Here is a 19831-nt window from a genome sequence, read left to right on the forward strand (position 1 = left end):
GCCATTCATATGAAAAGCACCAGTTAAAAATACAGGGCTGGTGAAATGGCTCAGTGGACTAATCTACTAATTGCCAAGCCTGATGACCTGAGTCCAATTTCCAGGATCCACATTGCAGAAGAGAACTCTGACAAGTTGTCCTGTGACTTCTGCACATAATAAAACATTTAAAAATTATATATATAATGGAGTCAATATAAGGCAGTATGAAGTGTTCACTGATGTAACTTGCAAATTTCACTATGAAACTGCTTACGCATTTGTGATATGGTATCAAAAAATAGCCACACTTTTCAAACTACAGACAATATGTGACTGGTATTTCTCTATACTATGTTACTATAATTGAAAGCTGGGTGATTTATAAAGGAAAGATTTGTTTAGCTCAATTCTGATAGCTGTAAAGTTCAAACAGTATAGTACCTACATCTAGTAAGTGCCCCCAACATAACATAAGAAGAAAAAGAAAACCAGCTACTTGTAGAAGCCCAGAGACAAGCTTGCTCTGTAACAGTCTTCTCTCTCAAGAAGTACTTCGCTCCCACTCCTGAGTCCAGGATTCATTGTTTGCAAGGATGGTGATACCCAAGTCTTGTTTCCCACCAGACCATGCTTCATGGGGATCTACCACCTGAACAGATCACAATGAAGACCAAGCTTCTAGCATGTGGACTTTTGGGATACAAACCATATCCCTTAATTTCAGCCCAAACACCATGCCACGGTAGAAATCCAACTGGTTTCTATTAAGCCAGATTGTCAGGTGACTTTTCCTGATAAGACGTAAACAATTATCTGTTCACCTCAGATAGGGCACCAATGGGAAATCACAGAAAAGAATTCACCTAAGTCTAGTTTGGTGACCCTATGAGTTTATTTGGGTTACTTATGGGCTTATAGAAGAGGAGTAACTTATAAGAGTCAAAGGCAGAGGCATTGTTGTAAAGCCTACCCCAACTCATGATGGTGTCCCCTGAGCTCCCCATACAACTTATAGGCAACTCCAAAGGCTGGAAAGACTCTCTCCCTAGCAGTTGTTACTGCTTAGGTAGCACTGGTGCAAGGGGGTGTGGTGATGTGAGTCTTGTAATTTCCTGAACTTCCTCCACCTTGTAGGGTGTATGAGCTTTTCTCCTCCCTCCAAGAAGGACTATTTCAGTACAGAGGAAACAGCCATACAACACAGACAATTTTTAAAAACTATGAAAATGTAAGGCAATGCTTCTCTTTATACTAAATATCTTTGGTCCTTCTGGAGGAGTCAACAGTCCTTTTTCATAAAAACACACTAGTTGTGTTAGCAGGAAGAAAGGATTGCCACTGTTATCTGGAATGAATTAAAACACTTAAAATTTAAATTTTTAATGGACTGCACACCAACATCTCTAATCTATGCAAACAAAAGTCCACTGGTATTTTCAATAATTTTTAAGACTGTAAAGGGACCAGGAGACTAAAAGTTTGAAAACTGCTGATTGCAAGGGATTTGAGCAGAAGGGAACTGAAGCAGTTCTCTGAAGAATCGACAGCCCCGTGGGAATGGCCTATATTAAAGAGGCTAAGGAGACAAGATAACAAAGGCTGCCGAGCCCTAAATGAGCTGGACTTTAAAATCACTACAAAGAAAATTATTTGATCAATTTTATAAAGTCAATACATTCAGATGATATATGAAAATACCTTTGTTCTTAGGAAATATACACTAAATATCTGGGGACCAAAGGGTGTGGTGTAAGTTAAACAACAACAAAAAAATGTTGTGTCTCTGAATGTATAAACTTTTATGATAATCTAAAAATATAAGGTTTTCCACAAAGGGGTTTGAGAGTTAATGTAAAATACACAAATCCTTATGGAATAGGTATCACTTTTCTTTTTTTCTTTTCTTTTCTTTTTCTTTCAGAGCTGAGGACTGAACCCAGGGCCTTGTGCTTGCTAGGCAAGCGCTCTACCACAGAGTTAAATCCCCAACCCCTGGGTATCACTTTTCATCTCAACAAATATTTTAAGGATTTTAAGATGTGATGAGAGGCTGAGTGAAGATTGCACAATTAACCTCCACACAATGTCCCATGAGGGGACACGAAGCGGCTACCACCATACCTCACAGCTCTTGTTCACTGGCTCCACAGCCTCTGTGGTAGAAGGGAGCAGCCGCTCAGCTTGCCTGGCACCTGGAAGTAGTCACGTGAACTAGTTGTGACCAATGAGATGGAAGAGAATGTTTTCTCAAGAGTCCTGGGGAGCTTCCGCTCTCCCGATCAAAGGGATATAGGAGAGATGAGAATCTTAACTCTTACCTTCTCTGTCTGTCTCTCTGTCTCTGTCTGTCTCTCTGTCTCTGTCTGTCTCTCTGTCTCTGTCTCTCTGTCTGTCTGTCTCTCTCTGTCTCTCTGTCTGTCTGTCTCTCTCTCTCTCTCTCTCTCTCTCTCTCTCACACACACACACACACACACATACCTCATATTCTTTCAATAAATTTAATGTAACTGAGATACCCAGACTCTGAAGAACAAGCTTGTCATCCAGTAAATGCCAGTGCCGACAAAATGAAGGAGAAAAGTCTGGATCTCTGTTAACACCATGGGCAGCTGACACACTTCTCAGTAAACTACTTCATATCATGTGGATGAAGAGCATCCGGCTGTCCAAGCCACCGAGTTGGGTGTCGGCTGTGTAACCCGTTACCGATGCCTGCTCATTCAGGAAAAGGCAGAAGTAATACAGCAGGAATCAGGCCACACAGCGCTGTTCGGAGGACGTGATTCCAAAACAAAATGTCTACTTGAACCCCGGACCAAACGGTACCCTTAAATTCTTAAACCATGCCAGGATTCGATCACTTTCATTAACAAAAGTTAAAATAAAGAACCACTCGACAGTAAGTACTCTTCGGTGATTTAAGACTAAATGGTTAAGTTAGAGCAGCTTCCAATCCGATGGGTTCCAGCACAGACATCATTCTGGGTGCTTTGCCAAGAGCTTTCATTATTGCCAAATTCCTAATTCAAAACCATATATAAGAACGCTTTAACTCAAACACAGAAGTTAAAAATAAGACATTTAAATAGTAATCTTCCTTCTCCCTGAAAGATAAATGTGCCCATTAACCCCAGATGCTAACAGGGAGATTTCTTTCTCTTATATTCTAAATAACAATTGTTTCCCCCCTAGATGTTGCCAAAAGAAAAAAAAAACCCACCCACATTTTTAAAAAACAATCAGGAGGTTGGCTTCTAAGCAGCTGCTTCGCTGAACGGAAGTGTGATTGGGTCGGTAATTTTTAAGTAGAAATATTAAAACCATTGATTAAACTGCGCGCTGTGTGGTAAGGAGAGGCAGTTGGGTGTGCTGATGTTTCCTGTGGCCTTTTCATCTAGTTAGAGCAGGAAGAGACATGAAATGAAATGTTTCAATAACAATTCCAGTACCGTGGAAGTGATGACATAAACCAGAGCGGGGTCCTTTGCCAGGAAGACTGCTTGCTGGTGGTGCTTTCTGTGGCAGGGTTTCCAAGAGGAAAAAGTCAACTAGAACGGGAGGTTTGAGGAATGTGTAGAGAAGGCAGGACCCCAGGCAAGTCCTGAAAGCTATACAGAAATGTATAGATGCTCAAAGGACCAGCACTGAAAGTCTAAGGAATGCTGGTTTAAGAGCTGGTGTGGTTCAGGGAGATGGCTACTGAAGAAAATACTCGCTGTGTGAGAGTGAGGACCCGGGTCTGCACCCTCCTCTAGGCAGGGGGCGGGGCGGGGCGGGGGCGGGGCAGGGGTAGAGACAAGGAAGCTCACTGGCCAGCCAATCTAGCTGAAATGGCTGAGCTCCGGGGTTCAGCAAGAGCTGAAAGAATAAGGGGCAGCCTGGTAAAGGAAGAAAGACATCTAACATTGTCCTTGGCTTCCACACACATGCACAGGCAACCATGCTCACACATGTATACCCCACACAATATACACAGATACAAAGAGCCAGGTTTGGTAGTACATCCCTAGGGAATCTGTGGCAGCAGGATTTAGAGTTGGAGGCCAGCCTGAGCTACAGAGCAATTTCCACATGAAACCCTGTCTCAAACATAAGGAAAAACTGCTGGCCTAAAGATAGTCTTTTTTTTTTTTTTTTTTTTAATTTATAAAGAGTACACTGGAGCTGTCCTCAGACACACCAGAAGAGGGCATCAGATTACAGATGGTTGTGAGCCACCATGTGGTTGCTGGGATTTGAACTCAGGACCTTTGGAAGGCAGTCAGGACCACTGGCCATCTCTCAGTCTAAGATAGTCTTTAGTAAAAAGAAGGGGGGGAATGAAGGATGGAGAGGGAAAAGGGAGAAAGGGAGGGAGGGAGGAAGAGAGGGAGGGAGGGAGGGAGGGAGAGGGAGGATGCACACAGGTACGCAGGGCTGAGGGAGACAATACAGGTAAAAGGGAACACGAGAGAACAGCAGCCAAAAAGGCAAAAACCCAAGTGTCTACTTTGGTGGGTGAGTCCAGAGACAGAATGTGTCATGTTTGCCACAGAATGCTCTTCAGCCCGGAGAAGAGAGCAATCCAACACAGGCTACAACAGACGATCCTGAAGGCACTGTGCTGAGTGAAACAGCCCCATCGGGAGAGACTTCTGTGAGTCCATCGACATAATGGGTGGTGTCTGGAGCAGTCAACTCATAGAGAAATTATAGTGTTAGTTACCAGGGACCTGGAGGAGTTAGAGGGAGCTGCTAAGGGATGTGGAAACCACTTGCAGCTTGGAAACCACTCGTTTCACTCTTCCTCAGGGGAGGAAGCATTGGCTGCAGAAGAGAACAGAGGTTGGCACCACTGAGCTCAAAGATGAAGACAAGTTCTATGCTACTCAGTATTCCAGGGGGCTTTCGCTGTGGTTGTTTTGCAAGTAGAAAGAACGCCAGCAAGCAAGACATGGGTTAACATGGAACACAGTGCTCAAGTGGAGTTTTGGCAGCCGGTGAGCAAAAAGTAAGGCTCTAGGGTAAGCGCTCCTTGGGCTTCACAAAGTCCCTCCTTATTGGGGTCTGAACAGAAGTGGCCCCCATAGACTCTTGTGTTTGAATACTTGGCCCATAACAAGTGGCAGTATTAGGAGGCGTGGCCTTGATGGAGGAAGTGTCACCATGGGGGTGGGCCTAGAGGTCTCCTATGCTCAAGCCATGCCCAGTGTGTCAGTCTCCTTCTGCTGCCTTTGTATCAAGATGTAGAACTCTCAGCTCTTTCTCCAGCGCCATGTCTGCCTGCGTGTTGCCATGCTTCCCACCATGATAATGGACTGACCCTCTGAACTGTAAGCCAGCCCCAATGAAATGTGGTCATAGTGTCTTTTCACAGCAATGAAACCCTAAGACACTCCCTTAGCCCTGAGCAGATAATGTCTTTTTCCTTGACCAACAATTGGGACCTCCTTCCCAATTTTCTATGGAAATATTTAACTCAATTTAATCAAACACAAGAACTTTTAAGTCTTTGACCTTCATAAGGGTTAGGCTTCTACATTAAAGTGACTCCAGCTCTGAGAAATGGCAGTATCAACAGCAGACAATAGCTAGGTCACATGTTCATGGCTCTGGTGCCTGAAGCTCATCACTCAGTTTGATGGAGAAGCTGGTAGAAGAGGGCTTCATCAGTCTCACTCTGGTATCTGGCCATCAGCATCTGTTCGAAGCCGAAGTCGGCACCATCAGAGATTCCAATGTGTGGTCAGCCTAAGCTTGGAGATTCAGCTACTCTCAGAAGAGATGTTGTTGAAGTCCATTGAGAGGTCTGAAAGAAGCTAGCTAGAATCCTAGAGCAGCTCCCACGTAGGCCAATGTGATTTCTTTTCCTGTAAATGTCACCAAGCCCCAAAGTCCTGAGCGTGGGGATATTTTTGCCCATACCTCTGCAGCTAGTCACCCACACAGCTGATCACTACAGTTGCCAGATGTTTGCACAGCACTCCACTTGAATTCTGTTCTTCCACTGAGCCTGAAACAGGCTGTCCTGCTAATTACTTAGAAAACTACCATTCTTAGAGTGGCTTTACTGTTCTTAAAAGCATCAGCTACAAATAATAAGACTTGTCTAGTACTAAAGCAAGAAAATCTTTTTCCCTGAATCCCTTGGACTCTTTTATAAGGATTTATCATCCCCCAACCCCAAACTCCACTCCCCTTAGACAGGGTTTCTCTGTAGCCCTGGCTGTACTGGAACACATTCCGAAAACAAAGATGTACCTATCCCTACTTTCTCCCAAGTTCAGGGATTAAAGCATGCATACGACAACGGGAAGCTTTTAAGTCTCCCTATCTAGCTTAAGGTGGGCCTGAACTTGTCACATTGCTGCCACCATACCACACTGTATTGGGATTACAGATCTGCCTCTGCACTTGGCTTCATCCTGAATAGTTTTAATCCTCTGGTAGATACAGACGTTGGGAGACAGTTATCCCTGGCAATAAGAACTTCAGGAGGTTTTATTATTACTGTTATTGAGATTTCTCTGTCTTCTGCTAGTCTTATATTACTTCGTGTGCAATCAGGAAATGTGGGTAATAATTTAGATAATTTTTATTGCTAGGTCTCAGTCTTTAAGGACATGTGCAAAAGGGGGGGGGTATAAAATGTCAGGCAAACAGCTCCTCTCACTTCGCTCTACCTTTTGCCTTTTAGTGTAGTTCTGCCAGCACTTCAGTGAAAGATGGTTTCCTCATTGTCGTTTATTAGGCGTGACAGGCGGCCACAGCGGCTCTCAGATACAGTCTCCCTTCACCACAATTATCCAGAAATGCCTGCAAGGCAGAGAGAGTGCTCAGAACACCCTCCTTCTGGGATGCTTTCCCCAAAGGCAACCGTTCAAAGCAACCCTCTATTAGCTGGAGCCTTGACATCCGCAGAATCTCTGGACAGGACAATTCCACTCCTCTTGGAGCGAAGGCAGAAACGACATAATTACCTGCAATCCAGTCACCAGGCTCAGCAAGGGCTCAGAGATGGATGCTGAGGGCCCCACATCCACAGTATCAGCACCTCACAAACAGCCCAGCTGTGGCCTGTCACAATCTTCTCTCCAAGAGGGAAAACGACATGGTCTTTCCCTACTCTTCAACCTAACAAGCTGAGACCAAAATGTAACACAGTATCAAATTAAGTAAATGTACTAATGACTTCCTAGCCCCTAGACCTATCTGCAAACACGACAGAAGATTACTCTGGGCTAACAAGGCTTCCAACCAACTTCTAACGTGTAGCAACAGACAATTATAATCTTTGTCTCTTTTCTGATTTCTTTCTTTTATGTTGCTTTTGTCAAAATTTGGAGCAAGTGGTTTAGAGAAGAGAAATAAGTTGAGGGGGAAAAAAAGCCTGAGACCTCTCAGATAGACTAGCCAGAGAGACCTGTCAATCAATCCTTTTTTTTTTTTTTTTTTTTTTTTTGAGACTGGGGACTGAACCCAGGACCTTGCGCTTGCTAGGCAAGCGCTCTACCACTGAGCTAAATCCCCAACCCCGAGACCTGTCAATCCTATGGGCAAACCAGAAACAGGTATGGAATCTGGGTGGCAACAGGGCCTTTCCCCATGTAGCCTCAAAAGAGCAGCACAGGACAGGGAAATGGCTCAGTTGGTAAAGACACTTGCTGCTCAAGCCGGAGTTCAATTCCTGAAACTCCCCCAAATGCGGATATAACAGCACACATTGAGGGCAGGGCAGGGGCGAAAATAGGAGAAACCCCTGCTTCAGAACAAGGTGGACAGAGAACTCAAAGCTAGGAAGTTGCTTTCTGACCTCTACATGTGCCCCCCTCCCAACCCAAATTTAAGAGACCACAATGTAACCACCCCCACCCCCACCCAGTCCTGGAGAGAACACAGAATTAACACTTCTGGTGTACGCTGAGCACAAGCCCATGGAACGTGCTTTGCAGACAACAGAGAAATTACACAAGCAGAGCTGAGCATAGATAATAATAGAAAAGTGAACATGTTTTGGTACTGGTGGATTTTAATAAATTTTTAATAATATTGGCAAAGATCCAAATTATAAAAATGCTCCAGAATAGTTTTAAAAAAATCATATAAAAATCTTAGAGATAAAATAAAGACCCTGGGGGGAGGGGGGAGGACTATGGGAAGGGGACATGGCGGCGGGGGGGGGGGAACAAGCATTCTACAAAAGGGAACAATTTTTAGGAAAAAGAAACTATCAAAGACACCGAGCATGTTTGCTGAAGTTAAATGAAGGTAAAAACAGATTACACAGTGGGGCACCCCCATCCACACTGGGGCGCCAGGAGGATGCTGCCTGTGAGGGTACGCGTGGACTAACTCCAGGTACAGTGTCTCCCATAATCCCCTTATAGGACAGGAATTAATGTGCTCTCTGGTTGTAGGGTGCCCTTGGAAATGAACCATGCTGGAACGAGGAACAGGAGTGACATGTGCCCACACAGCAGGAGAAACGGGATGGGGGACATCCCACATCACCCATCCATTCAGCTGCAGCTGTCGCTGCACAGTGCCTGGTCTGGGGGGAGCGATACGCTGTCTCCTCTAGGAGCTACTTATTCCTCGGATAAATTTAACTGTGCTATGTGACCAACAAACCAAGGATAAGAGGCTGGAACCGCAGGGGTCCTCTACCCTCCAGAGGGATAGTGAGCTACTGTTGTGTGTGGGGCAGGAAAGTGCGAACGGAGGGGATATTGTCCTGATCACCTGCCGGGCCACAGCCCTCCTCAGCCTCATGTGAACCGGTGAGAGGCCTCTGCGGCAGGTACGCGGCAGGTACGCTCACGCTAGCTAGCTTCATTTGGTCCTGTTTGTTTTTCCAAGGGCGTGACAGGGCATGCTTCATTTGGGCCAGATGTTCACATCAGAGTGTCTGCTCATCGATGAGGAGCAATTACTTGTATGTCCTTCTAGCCCGTGTAGCAGGGAGGAGCGGCTGTTGCAATGCGGTGGATGACAGAGCTGACACTCGCTGGTGCAGCCTCCCTCTCGGCAGGCAGACAGGCTCTCCGGAAGTGGAGAGACCTTCCCTCCAGCTCCCGTGGGCGGTCCCTTAGTTTCCAAGGCAAACTAGATCGACAGCTGAGGCAGATGTAGATCCGTGTGACGGTAGAGAAGAGCCTAAGTTTTATATTCTTTAGTATGTGCTGTGCTATTAAAAAGTTATGTGTGACTTAAGATGAAAGGCTCAGGAGCCCCTTGTGTGTGTGGGGTGTCATCTTCTTCCGGGGCTCGAAACTCACTGAGGCTTCTGACTCGGACGGCTATTAATCGAATCGAAATCAATGACAATCTTGCTGTACTTCGGTGTGAATTTTCTAAAGGTGAGAAACAAAATATGTAAAGGAATTGAATTAGCCAATGAGTAGTTACAGCAATCTGTTTATTTCAGTTTAAACTGTATTTCCTGGGCAGGAGGGAAGAATGCCCTGGGATTCTCTTGATATTTTATCTCTATAGGAGCCAATTACAGTGCACCATACCGAGCAGAACACGGAGGAGCAGAAGACACTGAGACAAGAATGAGGCATGGGGGGCCTGGCTTGTGCCTGCTTCAACTATCGGGAGTTCATGAATTATCCGGGAGTCAAAGGATTTCTAACAAGTTAGCAGCACAACATGATATCCGATTACAGTTTCCCCATCGTGTTTATCTTATTTTCTAGGAAATTCTTGCAGCCGACTTGAGTTGCTCTAAAGCGAACACAGTAGATTTTCTTTTGCATCTGATTTTCTAAAATCAGGTTCTACAAGCGCAAATAACAAGTCCCCTAAATTCCTGTATTCAACATGTCTACGATAATTGAAGACACTCGGGGACTTTTTAAAACGAGGAAACTAAAGTACATTGTCAGCAGCGTCCTCTGTGGTCTCTGCTTCAGTCCCTGCCTGCTGCTTTGCCTTGACTTCCTGCCCTGGCTTCCACGAAATGAGATTGTACCCCGAAAGTCAAAGTAAGCTCCCCTCTGCCCCCCAAGTTGGTTTCAGTCAGTGTTTTGTCAAGCCACAGAGACCAAACTTGGGTGCACAAGGCACAACAACACAAGGCATTCGCCGTGCAAAAACCCTGTTTCTAGCTGAGCATGGCGGGGGCCGTCCTTTGGGAGACTGAGGCAGGAGGCTACAAAGCAAGCTGAGAGAAAGCCTGTTAATCGTACAAGTCTTATCACCACTGGCTAGAAACAGTGACGATTTGCAAAGTTTCCCATAAAAGATGGCAAAGCTTACAGGTAAAACATAATCTCCACTCTGCAAAGACAATCATAGAAACCAGAAGGGCTTCTGCTGCTCTTAATTCAAAATGTTGCTCAGAAAAGAATTCCTGGTGTCTCACCCTGGCGGGCTGCTTTCATCCTAAACTATCCCTGCTAGATAGAGCCTCACATATTCAAAATTCATAAAGGCTCAGCAGTACCAGCCCAAAAGTTGTAAATTTTTAAATTTCTTGCTTCTTGCAGAATTAGTCTAAGGCTTGGGAAAGTCACTAATATTAAAGCATAATCATTAAACAGGCTGTCTCCAGACACTTCTGGCTAACGTTACTCTGTACCTAAAATAATCTTTAGAGGCTTGTGCCATCACATTTCCAAAGACACTGCAAGTGTGGAAGGCAAACCTCACAGGAGCCACTACACTTCAGGCCACACGCGTTTCCACACCAGTTCCCCTGACCTACCTGAACGTAACCCCAGCCAATTTAAACAGAAGCCTAGCAGCCGTCGTCTCCTCGCTGTCATGGTATTTATCCGACATGAAAATAACCTCTTTTATACCTGAAAAGGTAACGGTGGGAGATAAGCACAGACAGGAACGGCAGAAGACAGGCAGAGAGGCGAAGCCCGGTGCCTATGATTAATTAATTACCCTTTTCCAGTGAGCTTGTGGACAATGTCCGGTTACTGAAATACTCCTGTCTGGTTTCCCAGGACAGCAGAGGGGACTGAACTTAAGCCGCCTTCCCCAGTCTTTATAGATTTTTTCAAACACACACACACACACACACACACACACACACACACACACACAAATGCAAAGGAAACACATCAAGCCATCAAGCCTCGATCCCATTCACAAGTTCTCTTTACTTCAAGTAAGGAAGTGTTCTTTATTAAAGCAACTACTTAACTCAGAGGCTAACGTGAGGGGTAGAGGGCGCTGGCTAATCCCAGAGATCAGCAGCACTAGACTTATAGGATAGGCTCCGCCATCACGTTAGCCTAGCCCTGCGAAGGGCAGACCTGCTTTGTGATCTCCCTAGGTAGCATGAGGCAAAGGGCCAGGAGTCCCGAGAGCCTTACCCTGAGGGCTGCTCTGTTTTCCCTCAGTAGGGAACCACATGGCCAACACACCGCATGGTACCTGCACCCACTGCCAACCTCCTCACCTGCAATCAGCAAAGGAAGCGCCCCAAAGGACAGGCAGCAGCTGCACGGACACCCACAGTGTCCGTCATGGTGGCTGTGGTCCGCTAGCAGTCGCCTGATCCGACAGACACCCAGGGGCTCATGGTAAACAGTCCCTTTCACCCATACACCTGGCTAAACACGCTGTCTTTAAAGCTCAAACCGAGAGCTTTATGGAGATAAAGCGTCGTAACTCGTTCTCAGATGTGACGGTTCAAAACCAGGTGCGATAAACAGACTACAGCGGGGCAGGTTAGAGCAGATGTAACACGGGAAGAAAAGCTCAGAACCACGTCTGAGCTTCATGATATTTATATGCAAAGATATGCTTAGATCCTCACGTATCTACCATGTATTAGATACAAATTAAAATTTGATATACAGACTCCCAGCTGACCTTGTTTCTGACAGAAGTTCAGTCCCCTCCCTCCCCCCTAATCTATGCACAATATGTCAGAGAACGGTAAATTGACAGTAATTATATGCAATGCCTGTGTTGGTTTTTTTTTTTTTGGCAGCTTGCAGTTTAAGAAGTTGCAAACTAAATTAAAAACATGCTAAGAATCACAGAGGATGCAATTAGTCCTAGAGTACCTGGCACCCCTCAAAAGCTAAACACGGGAAATAGCTTGCAAAGTTGATAGCACAATTAATTTAGATCTAAACAATAACAATGGAAGATCGAAACGCACCTGCGCGGGGCTGCGGACAAGCAAGCTCCCCATGCAAATGGGACAAACGGGAAAGGCCTGGCTCCTACCTGCCTGAATGATGAGCTTCGCACACTCATTACATGGGAACAAGGCCACATACATACTGCAGCCCTTCACGTCGGCCGAATTCTTGTTCATGATGGCGTTCAGCTCGGCGTGGCACACTGCGGAAGAGAAGGCCGGGGCTCATGAAAGGTTTCCCAGGTATTCCTGTCATCACCTTGGAAACAGCACAGCACAGACTTCATAAAAAGAAACCGACCAGAAACAGTGACCATCAAATAAAGAACGCGTCTGTCTGGGTGGTGACTGCAGGGACGGGAAGCCGTCCCCACAGCCGGCCTTGGGTTGCCAGCGCTTAGAACAGCCAGGAGGGGCTGAGGTCAAGTACCTTCGCCCACCCTGAGCAGAGCGGAGCAATACCTCACTGCTCCACAAGACCCCGGGGTATTAAATTGCCCACATAAAATGGCTCATTTGTGTGTTGATCTGCACACCAGGGATATTCGGCATGGCCGTTACGAGGGTGCTGGGCACGAGAACAAGAAGTGAAGCTGAGCGATTCTATCTTGAGGGATCTGCTTCCCCTTGTCATGCTCAGCCCACAAGAAAAAGAAAAAAGTCCGTGGATAACAAATTACTTCTTTCTTTTAAAACACACGCATTTGAGATCTCTAAACACAAATCCTTCCGGAGGATCTGTAGGCGTCCTGGCCAGCATTCAAGGTCAAAGGGAGAGCCCTCCTCTCTCTCCCACACCTAGCAAAGCAGACGTGGTTCCCAGTCCCTTTAGCTGCTGCTGCTACTCCCTAGCCACAGGGGTGAAATAAAGAGCACTGAAGGCCTCACAGCCGGCCCAAGGCTTCCCACACTGCCATCCTGTATCACTCCTGAAGGTTGGGGTGTGCTGTCTGCAACTCTCCAGCACACTCCCGGACGTCTACCCCAGGAGCTTCCACTGTTCCTTAATGCAGAGTGGTGGTCCAGACTTCCCGGATCTCTAAGAGAATCTGTAGTGGGTTTGGCCTAAGGTTGCCTGTATTCTAATGTTAATTTGGGTCCCCAAAACTGCCTGTAGCCTCTTTGAGCAGCTTCTGGGAACCTACCAGAGTCGGTTCTGATTAGTAAATAAGGGGTTGGGGATTTAGCTCAGTGGTAGAGCGCTCACCTAGGAAGCGTAAGGCCCTGGGTTCGGTCCCCAGCTCTGGGGGGGGAAAAAAAAAAAAAAAGAAAGTAAATAAGTAAATCAAAATGCCAACAGCCAATGCCTGGGAAGGACAGACAGAGGCAGGTTTTGGAATTTCCCAGGCTTGGGACCAGGAGGAGGGGAGGGGGAGGGGAAGTTGAGGGGGGGAAGGGGGACCAAGGAAGAGGAGGAGGAGGAGGGGGAGGAGGGCCTCCATGTTCCAGGCCAGGCCTGGAGAGACATCATGCCTGAGAAGAGTAGAGAACAGGAAGGCACAGCCGCCATATGATGGAGCCGAGTGAGTGTGGCCCACGAGGGCTGCCCAACTGGGTCCAGGGCAGCCAAGATAAAAAGTTTAGTAATTAATAACTCGGGATTATCAGCAGGAGTTGGATAAACCTCATGGAGGTTAGGACGTGGCCCAACTATTGCACTGTTTAAGCCATATCAAAATATAAAGGCTGTGTGTGTGTGTGTGTGTGTGTGTGTGTGTGTGTGTGTGCGCATTCTGGAATACAAACCATCAAGGCAGGTAGCAAAACCACTACTGGAATTTATATATATTTAATTCTACAGATGGCGCCCACATGTCTCACTTTTAAAAATTAATTGGAGATTCCCGAATAGAATATAGAATACACATGCCTAAAAAAGAACTTTAAAAAAAAAAGGGCTGGGGATTTGGCTCAGTGGTAGAGCAAGCGCAAGGCCCTGGGTTCAGTTCCCAGCTCCAAAAAAAAAAAAAAAAAAGAATACATGCCTTCCCTTTAGGAATAAGGGGCAGGGAGAATGGGTTTCCCAGGAGCTACATGCAGGTTCGGAACTAGGCTAGGAGTTGGTGCTAATTTAACACACGTGATTCTGGGGTCCGTGGCTTAAGGCTAGGACACACCCAGGCGACCCAGGGAGTGTCTTTCACTCGGGAACACAAGGCGGGTAGTGAATCCACCAGGGGATCTATTAAATACTTAATTCAACAAGAACCCTAGAATGGCTCAAGTGTGCAAACAAACTGGAAAGCCCCGCTTTATGGGATTCCCTGAGATCCCCGACATATACTAGGCACACAAATGCTTAACACAAGCAACTGGAGAGTCAACTGAGTCTCTGAGCACGGTCCAAACCATATATAACTCCCAGAAAACAAATACCAGTCCCTTCAAAAATGTCCTATACGCTCCATCTCCGGCCACCAGCTTCCACATTGGACGCTGATGGTCTGCAGGTACCAAGCACACACATTCTAACCCCTACTTGCTCATACAGTCAAGCACATTTACTGAGAATCTGTTCAGGGTTGGAAAGATGAAGGACCAGCTTCCCAGTGTCGCATGGGGTAGCAACGACCTGTGCTACGGTAGCCAGGCAGCGTTTTGTCAGGAAGATACTAGCAAGAGCTCTCTCAGGATGCGTCTGCATGGCTACATCCTCAAAGTAGGAATCCATACCACGTATTAAGTGTCCTCAGCCGTGAGTGAGAAGCAGCACTCTCTGGCAATCCAAGGAGCTAAAGAAACAATCTGTGATTCCTTAAATCACAAACCATCATCAGAGAGCAACTGCAGGCCAGACGGGCTTGAGTTCTGTCCCCCAAGTCTCGCTGCCAGATAAAAAGCCATGGGAAGGGCAAGGAGCAAGCTCAGAAAAGGTTGGAGTGGCTGCATGGCCTCCAAGAAGTATCCACTGCCTCTTCTCCCCTGGTGACCAAGATGACAGGATGCTAGCGTTAACACTGTTCAGTGTTAAAAACAATTCCATCTAATTGTTTCCTTTATGCCTCCCTTGGGGGCAGAGCCTAACCATCTAAGTTCTCTGGAGCTTCCCCCAGAGGCTAATGCCGTGCCAGGAACATAATGGTGCTAAGTATTTATTGAATAAATAAAGGAGAAAATGCAGATCCTGGTTACTGATGGTGACGTTGGGAAATTGCAAAAGTTCTCCTCTTCCATTCAGATATCAAAAAAGCTCTCCACTCAGATGTCAGAAATGGGCTCTCCCAATTAAGATGTGTTCTGCGATGGGGCCGGAGTTAACATTGGGAACTGCAGAGACTCCAATCTGTCCCTACACCACATTATGGTGTTCTGTATCTGTAAAAATTGTCACCACAACTCTAACTACCTCTGTCTAGTTTGGAACGAAGTTGATCATTAGAGGTTGAGGCTAGTCAGTGAAAGCCCCCTAAGAAGGATCATCTTGGGTAACCTCTGATATGGCAGGAAATGGTGGAAAATTCTAAATAGACATCCTCCATCTTATCAAGTCGCAGGATGAACAGTGCAATCCTGTGGATGGAGAGAGTGAGGCCTGCTGGGTAACAGGAGCAGCTGTCAGACAGGCCAGTTCACAACCCAGAAGCCTATGCACTCAACAGTGCCGTGACACAGAAGAGACCACACGATCTGAAGAGGGGCCCGGAAGAGCTGACTCCAGGCCAGGTGCTCCTGCCTAGCTAGTCCTGCACCCCGTAAACTTCAGAAACCATAACACACTGTTCCCCAGAAGCCCCTCCCTACTGAGGCCTATCTAAGTAAGAGGAGCCTCCTGGGCATAATAAGGAGGTTCAAAGACTCCGCAGCCTTGGGGAACATAAACCCCTCATCCTGGACCTCTCCATCCCAGTCCCACCTTGAAGCTCCCACACTCCCTCTGGTCAGGGTCTCAAATCTGCCCTGTGTCTTTCCAGCCTAAGGCCTGACTCTAAGGAGGGTGAAAGGGGAGGGGGGGGTCTCCACAGCCTCTGTATCACTGACACTCCTTCAAGCTTCTTACATCTATGGAGAACTTTGGGCCTCAGGCCTGAAGCCCCACACGGTCAGTGATGGTTTGAATGAAAATGGCCCCCAGAAGCTCATAGAGATTGCATTATTAAGAGATGTGGCTTTGTTGGAGTAGGTGTGGCTTTGTGGGAGGAAGTGTGTCACCAGGGGTGAGCTTTGAGGTTTCAGAAGCTCAAGTCAAGCCCAATGTGTCTCAGTCTCTTCCTGCTGCCTGATGACCTGGACGGAGAATTCTCAGCGACCTCTGTAGCACCATGTCTGCCCGTGTGCCTCCAAAGCTTCCCACCGTGGGAATGGACTAAACCTCTGACCTATAAGCCAGCCTCAACCAGATGTTTTCTTTTGTAAGAATTGCAGGGTCATGGTGTCTCTTCACAGCAGTGAAACCCTAATACGTAAGGCACTGTCCTGAAGGTGGGACAACTGACCAGCTTGATAATGGTGCATCCAACCTGCTTAGTGTGCACCAGAGTGGAATGCTTGGGGCTTACTTCTTAGCTATCTACACACATCACGAGCAGGTAACCCCCAAAGCTGCTTCAAGCCATAAAGCTTGCTTAGAACCACATGCCTGACCGTTGAAGTCTTCCCTAGAGCAGACAGAATGGAGGAGGGACAGTGCTGGAGGCTCGTTAGAAGGCCTATGAGCTCTCGATGAGGTAAGCATTCTGTTTGCACGATTAATACCAGCTCTGGGAAAGTCTATCTCAAACTTAGTAAGATAAACACAGGCTGGGAGACAGTTCAGTCGATGGACTGAGTGTGAGTTCAGATACGCAGGACCCACATAAAAGTGGGACACAGTAGTGCCTTCCTGTCATCTCAGGGAAAGTGGCAGAGGAAACAAGTGGATTTCTAGAAGCCCTGGCCAGCTAGACTGAAAGCAAATTCTAAAGCATCGAGTAAACCACCTTTCAGCTTTCCTAACACTCTGACTGCCCAAGCACGAGGCTGCAGCCCTCGCTCTCTCTTGGTGCTGAGTGTGGCTTCCCTCTAACTCCACTTCCTTCTCCCTTAAACACGCACACGATCCTCATGCATGCAGCAGAGGTCAGACACTCAGCGCGTTAACTTTCTTCTCAAGAAGAAATCATTTCAATAACTGCTACTCTAATTTTAAAAATAGCTGTCTCATTGTAATGCAGATATAACCTCTAGTTTTCTTCTATCCAATTTTTTGGGGGGTTAGGGCATATTAATTATACAGAATAATAGGTTTCACTGTGCCCTTTTCATACATGCATAGAACATTCCTCAGTCATATCCGCTCCCTCTATTACCCTCCCTGGCCCTTCCCTTCTTCCTCTCCCCTCTCCCTCCTCCCCTCTGCCTGATCTGAGTCCTAGTCTTACCCGCTCTCAACTCCTGTGTGTGTGTGTGTGTGTGTGTGTGTGTGTGTGTGTGTGTGTGTGTGTGTGTCTGTCTGTCTGTCTGTCTGTCTGTCTGTCTCTGTGGTAGTATTCTGGGTTTTCAAACATTGTTTTGCTATATAGTCCCAGCTGGACCGGCGCTCACCACACAACCTGAGCTGGTCTTTCTTTAGCCAGAGCCCTGGGATTGATTACAAGCATGGACTATCAAACTCAGCAAGTCACAAAGTCAGTTAAATGAATTATAACCAGGACTTGCTTGCTTGCTTGGATACTTGGATACCTGGTACAAGGATACCTAGAATCTGAAACAAAACCCACAGCATGTCTATGTTTCAAAACCAACCATGACTGGCTCTATCTGACAGCTTCCCATGAGATTTTTAGACCCATGTAAGAACAAGACAAAGAGCTGAAGATGCACAACGCTTAAGAACTATTCGTAAGGCGGACATATTGTCAAAAGAAAAATGAATTTTTCCACTATTAACGAAACATTCATGTCAACAGCCAAGCAAAAACCCAAACATCCCCAAATAACGCAGATGTCCGATAAGCGCCAAGAATGACGCAAACCCTTTAATGATTCCCAACATCATGTGAAAGGAATAACTGCTTAAAATACCAGATTAATGTGCGTGAAGTACCCTGATCAGCACAGTGCCTGTTTCAGGTGATTATAAAACGATTCATACACTCTGGTCTTGTCTTTCTTTATTACTGACTGTCAGAATTCAGAAACGCATTAACCTTGGCCCACTGTAAAGATTGTATAATTAGAAAACTGTATTTTTCAAACTCTCTCTCACTGGGGCTTGATTAATCCTCACTGTCTTGTGTAGGCGGGTCTCAGGAAGTTTGACAAATTAACAGGATGTACTCCATCCGTGTTAGATTTAAGAGATTCCACATCTTATAGATCTGACTTCCATCTCATTTGATGTAAGACTCATACAATACCTATTTTAGACACTGGTAACATTACAGTTACTTGATGAGAAAGAGAAAACAGAAAAACCCATATTTTGAGCGATGCTAAACAAATTCTACGAGTTGCACGTATAACCCAGCAGCTGGTGTCACCCCCACCCCCCCAACCTCTCCACCCCACTCCCTGGTGATCTTAGCTAGTCCCCAGTTGAGCCATAAGGAGAAACACTGGAGTCCCATAAAATCTGGAAAAAAAACCAGCCTGTTTCTAATCCAGGAACGTCTTCTCCTTTCTCAGAGTTGCAATTAATAACTACATGAAATGGGGTACCCCAATTTAAGGCTGATTTTGAAAGGAAAATTATACAGATTTAAGGTTTAAAAATATGAAGTTAAAAGAGTAAGTTTCAAAATTCACAGACTCAGGGCTAAACACTGTGAAAAGCAAGTCCAGGCAGCCCTGCCCTGCCGCTAGGACTAACAGGCCATAAAGATAAAGAAAAGGAATGCAGGAACCAGCCCGAGTTATCAGGACTGACCCAAACCATCTGGCAGAAGGGCACCTCCCCCAGCTTACTCAGAGTCACACCTTAACCAGATGTCCTTCAAACCCTGATACGCCCCTAGCTTCTAAAATCCTGTACACCCCAGTCAATACGTACTCTCCTGCTGTGCTGTAATCTCACTGCCATGTTTAAATGAGCCAATCACTTATAGCCATGCCAGAAATTAGCCAATTGTGTGTAACCGCGCCAAACCCCCTAGCCTTCCCTATATAAACCCCTGACTTTTGAGCTTCGGGGTCGACACCTCTGTCTCCTGCGCAGGATACGTGTCGACCCGGAGATCCCCGTAATAGATCTCCGTAATAAACCTCGCCTTTGCTTATTACATCCAAAATGGTCTCTCTGTGTCTGGGGTCTGCGATTTCCCAAGACTTTAGAAAGGGTCTCTCTTCGAGGTTCTTTCATTTGGGGGCTCGTCCGGGATCAGTGTTTCCTGGGCGCATCATCCTGAGACTCGAGCTAGGTTCTTTCAATTTATACTAACCAGCTGTCCCGCCTGCTCTGAAAACAGCGCTTTTCGTGATTATTCTCCAAACCAGAGCCTAAGTGAGTTTGCTCCTGGGGTAGCATAACCAGGTGTCAGAGTCACTAAGTCTGGGCACATCAACGGGAGCACAGTCGACTCCACTTCTCCCAGCAATGTCCAGATGCCTGACGGGAACCACCAGCAAGAGGAGAGGCACGCACCTCTGAGAGACACATGTGAGGAGCTGCTTTGGGTGTCTAGAACGAAAATGGAGTTTCAACTACCCATTTCTTAATTATTGAAAGATACCCTGACAAGGCCTCATATGTCACTGCCAGCCTTTCTTTTTTTTTTTTTCTTTTTTTCAGAGCTGGGGAAAGAACCCAGGGCCTTGCGCTTGCTAGGCAAGTGCTCTACCACT

General features: G+C 46.3%; 1 protein-coding gene across 3 annotated transcripts in view; it reads right to left on the reverse strand.

Annotated features, from left to right (window-relative positions):
- Positions 1-7972: 7972 nt before the first annotated feature.
- The window catches only part of Dctd (dCMP deaminase), a 32069-nt gene continuing 20210 nt past the window's right edge, over positions 7973-19831 (reverse strand). For 2 of the 3 annotated variants that reach the window (XM_032919288.1, XM_032919287.1), the window contains exons 4-6: positions 12160-12276; positions 10673-10769; positions 7973-9314 (exon numbers count right to left, since the gene is read on the reverse strand). In XM_032919288.1, the coding sequence (XP_032775179.1) occupies positions 9236-9314; positions 10673-10769; positions 12160-12276 (293 nt within the window). In that variant the 3' untranslated portion in view covers positions 7973-9235. The remainder of the gene's footprint in view (positions 9315-10672; positions 10770-12159; positions 12277-19831) is intronic. The other variant, XM_032919289.1, reaches the window with a different exon arrangement.

Source organism: Rattus rattus, chromosome 13, assembly GCF_011064425.1.
Source record: "Rattus rattus isolate New Zealand chromosome 13, Rrattus_CSIRO_v1, whole genome shotgun sequence".
Classification (NCBI taxonomy): domain Eukaryota; kingdom Metazoa; phylum Chordata; class Mammalia; order Rodentia; family Muridae; genus Rattus; species Rattus rattus.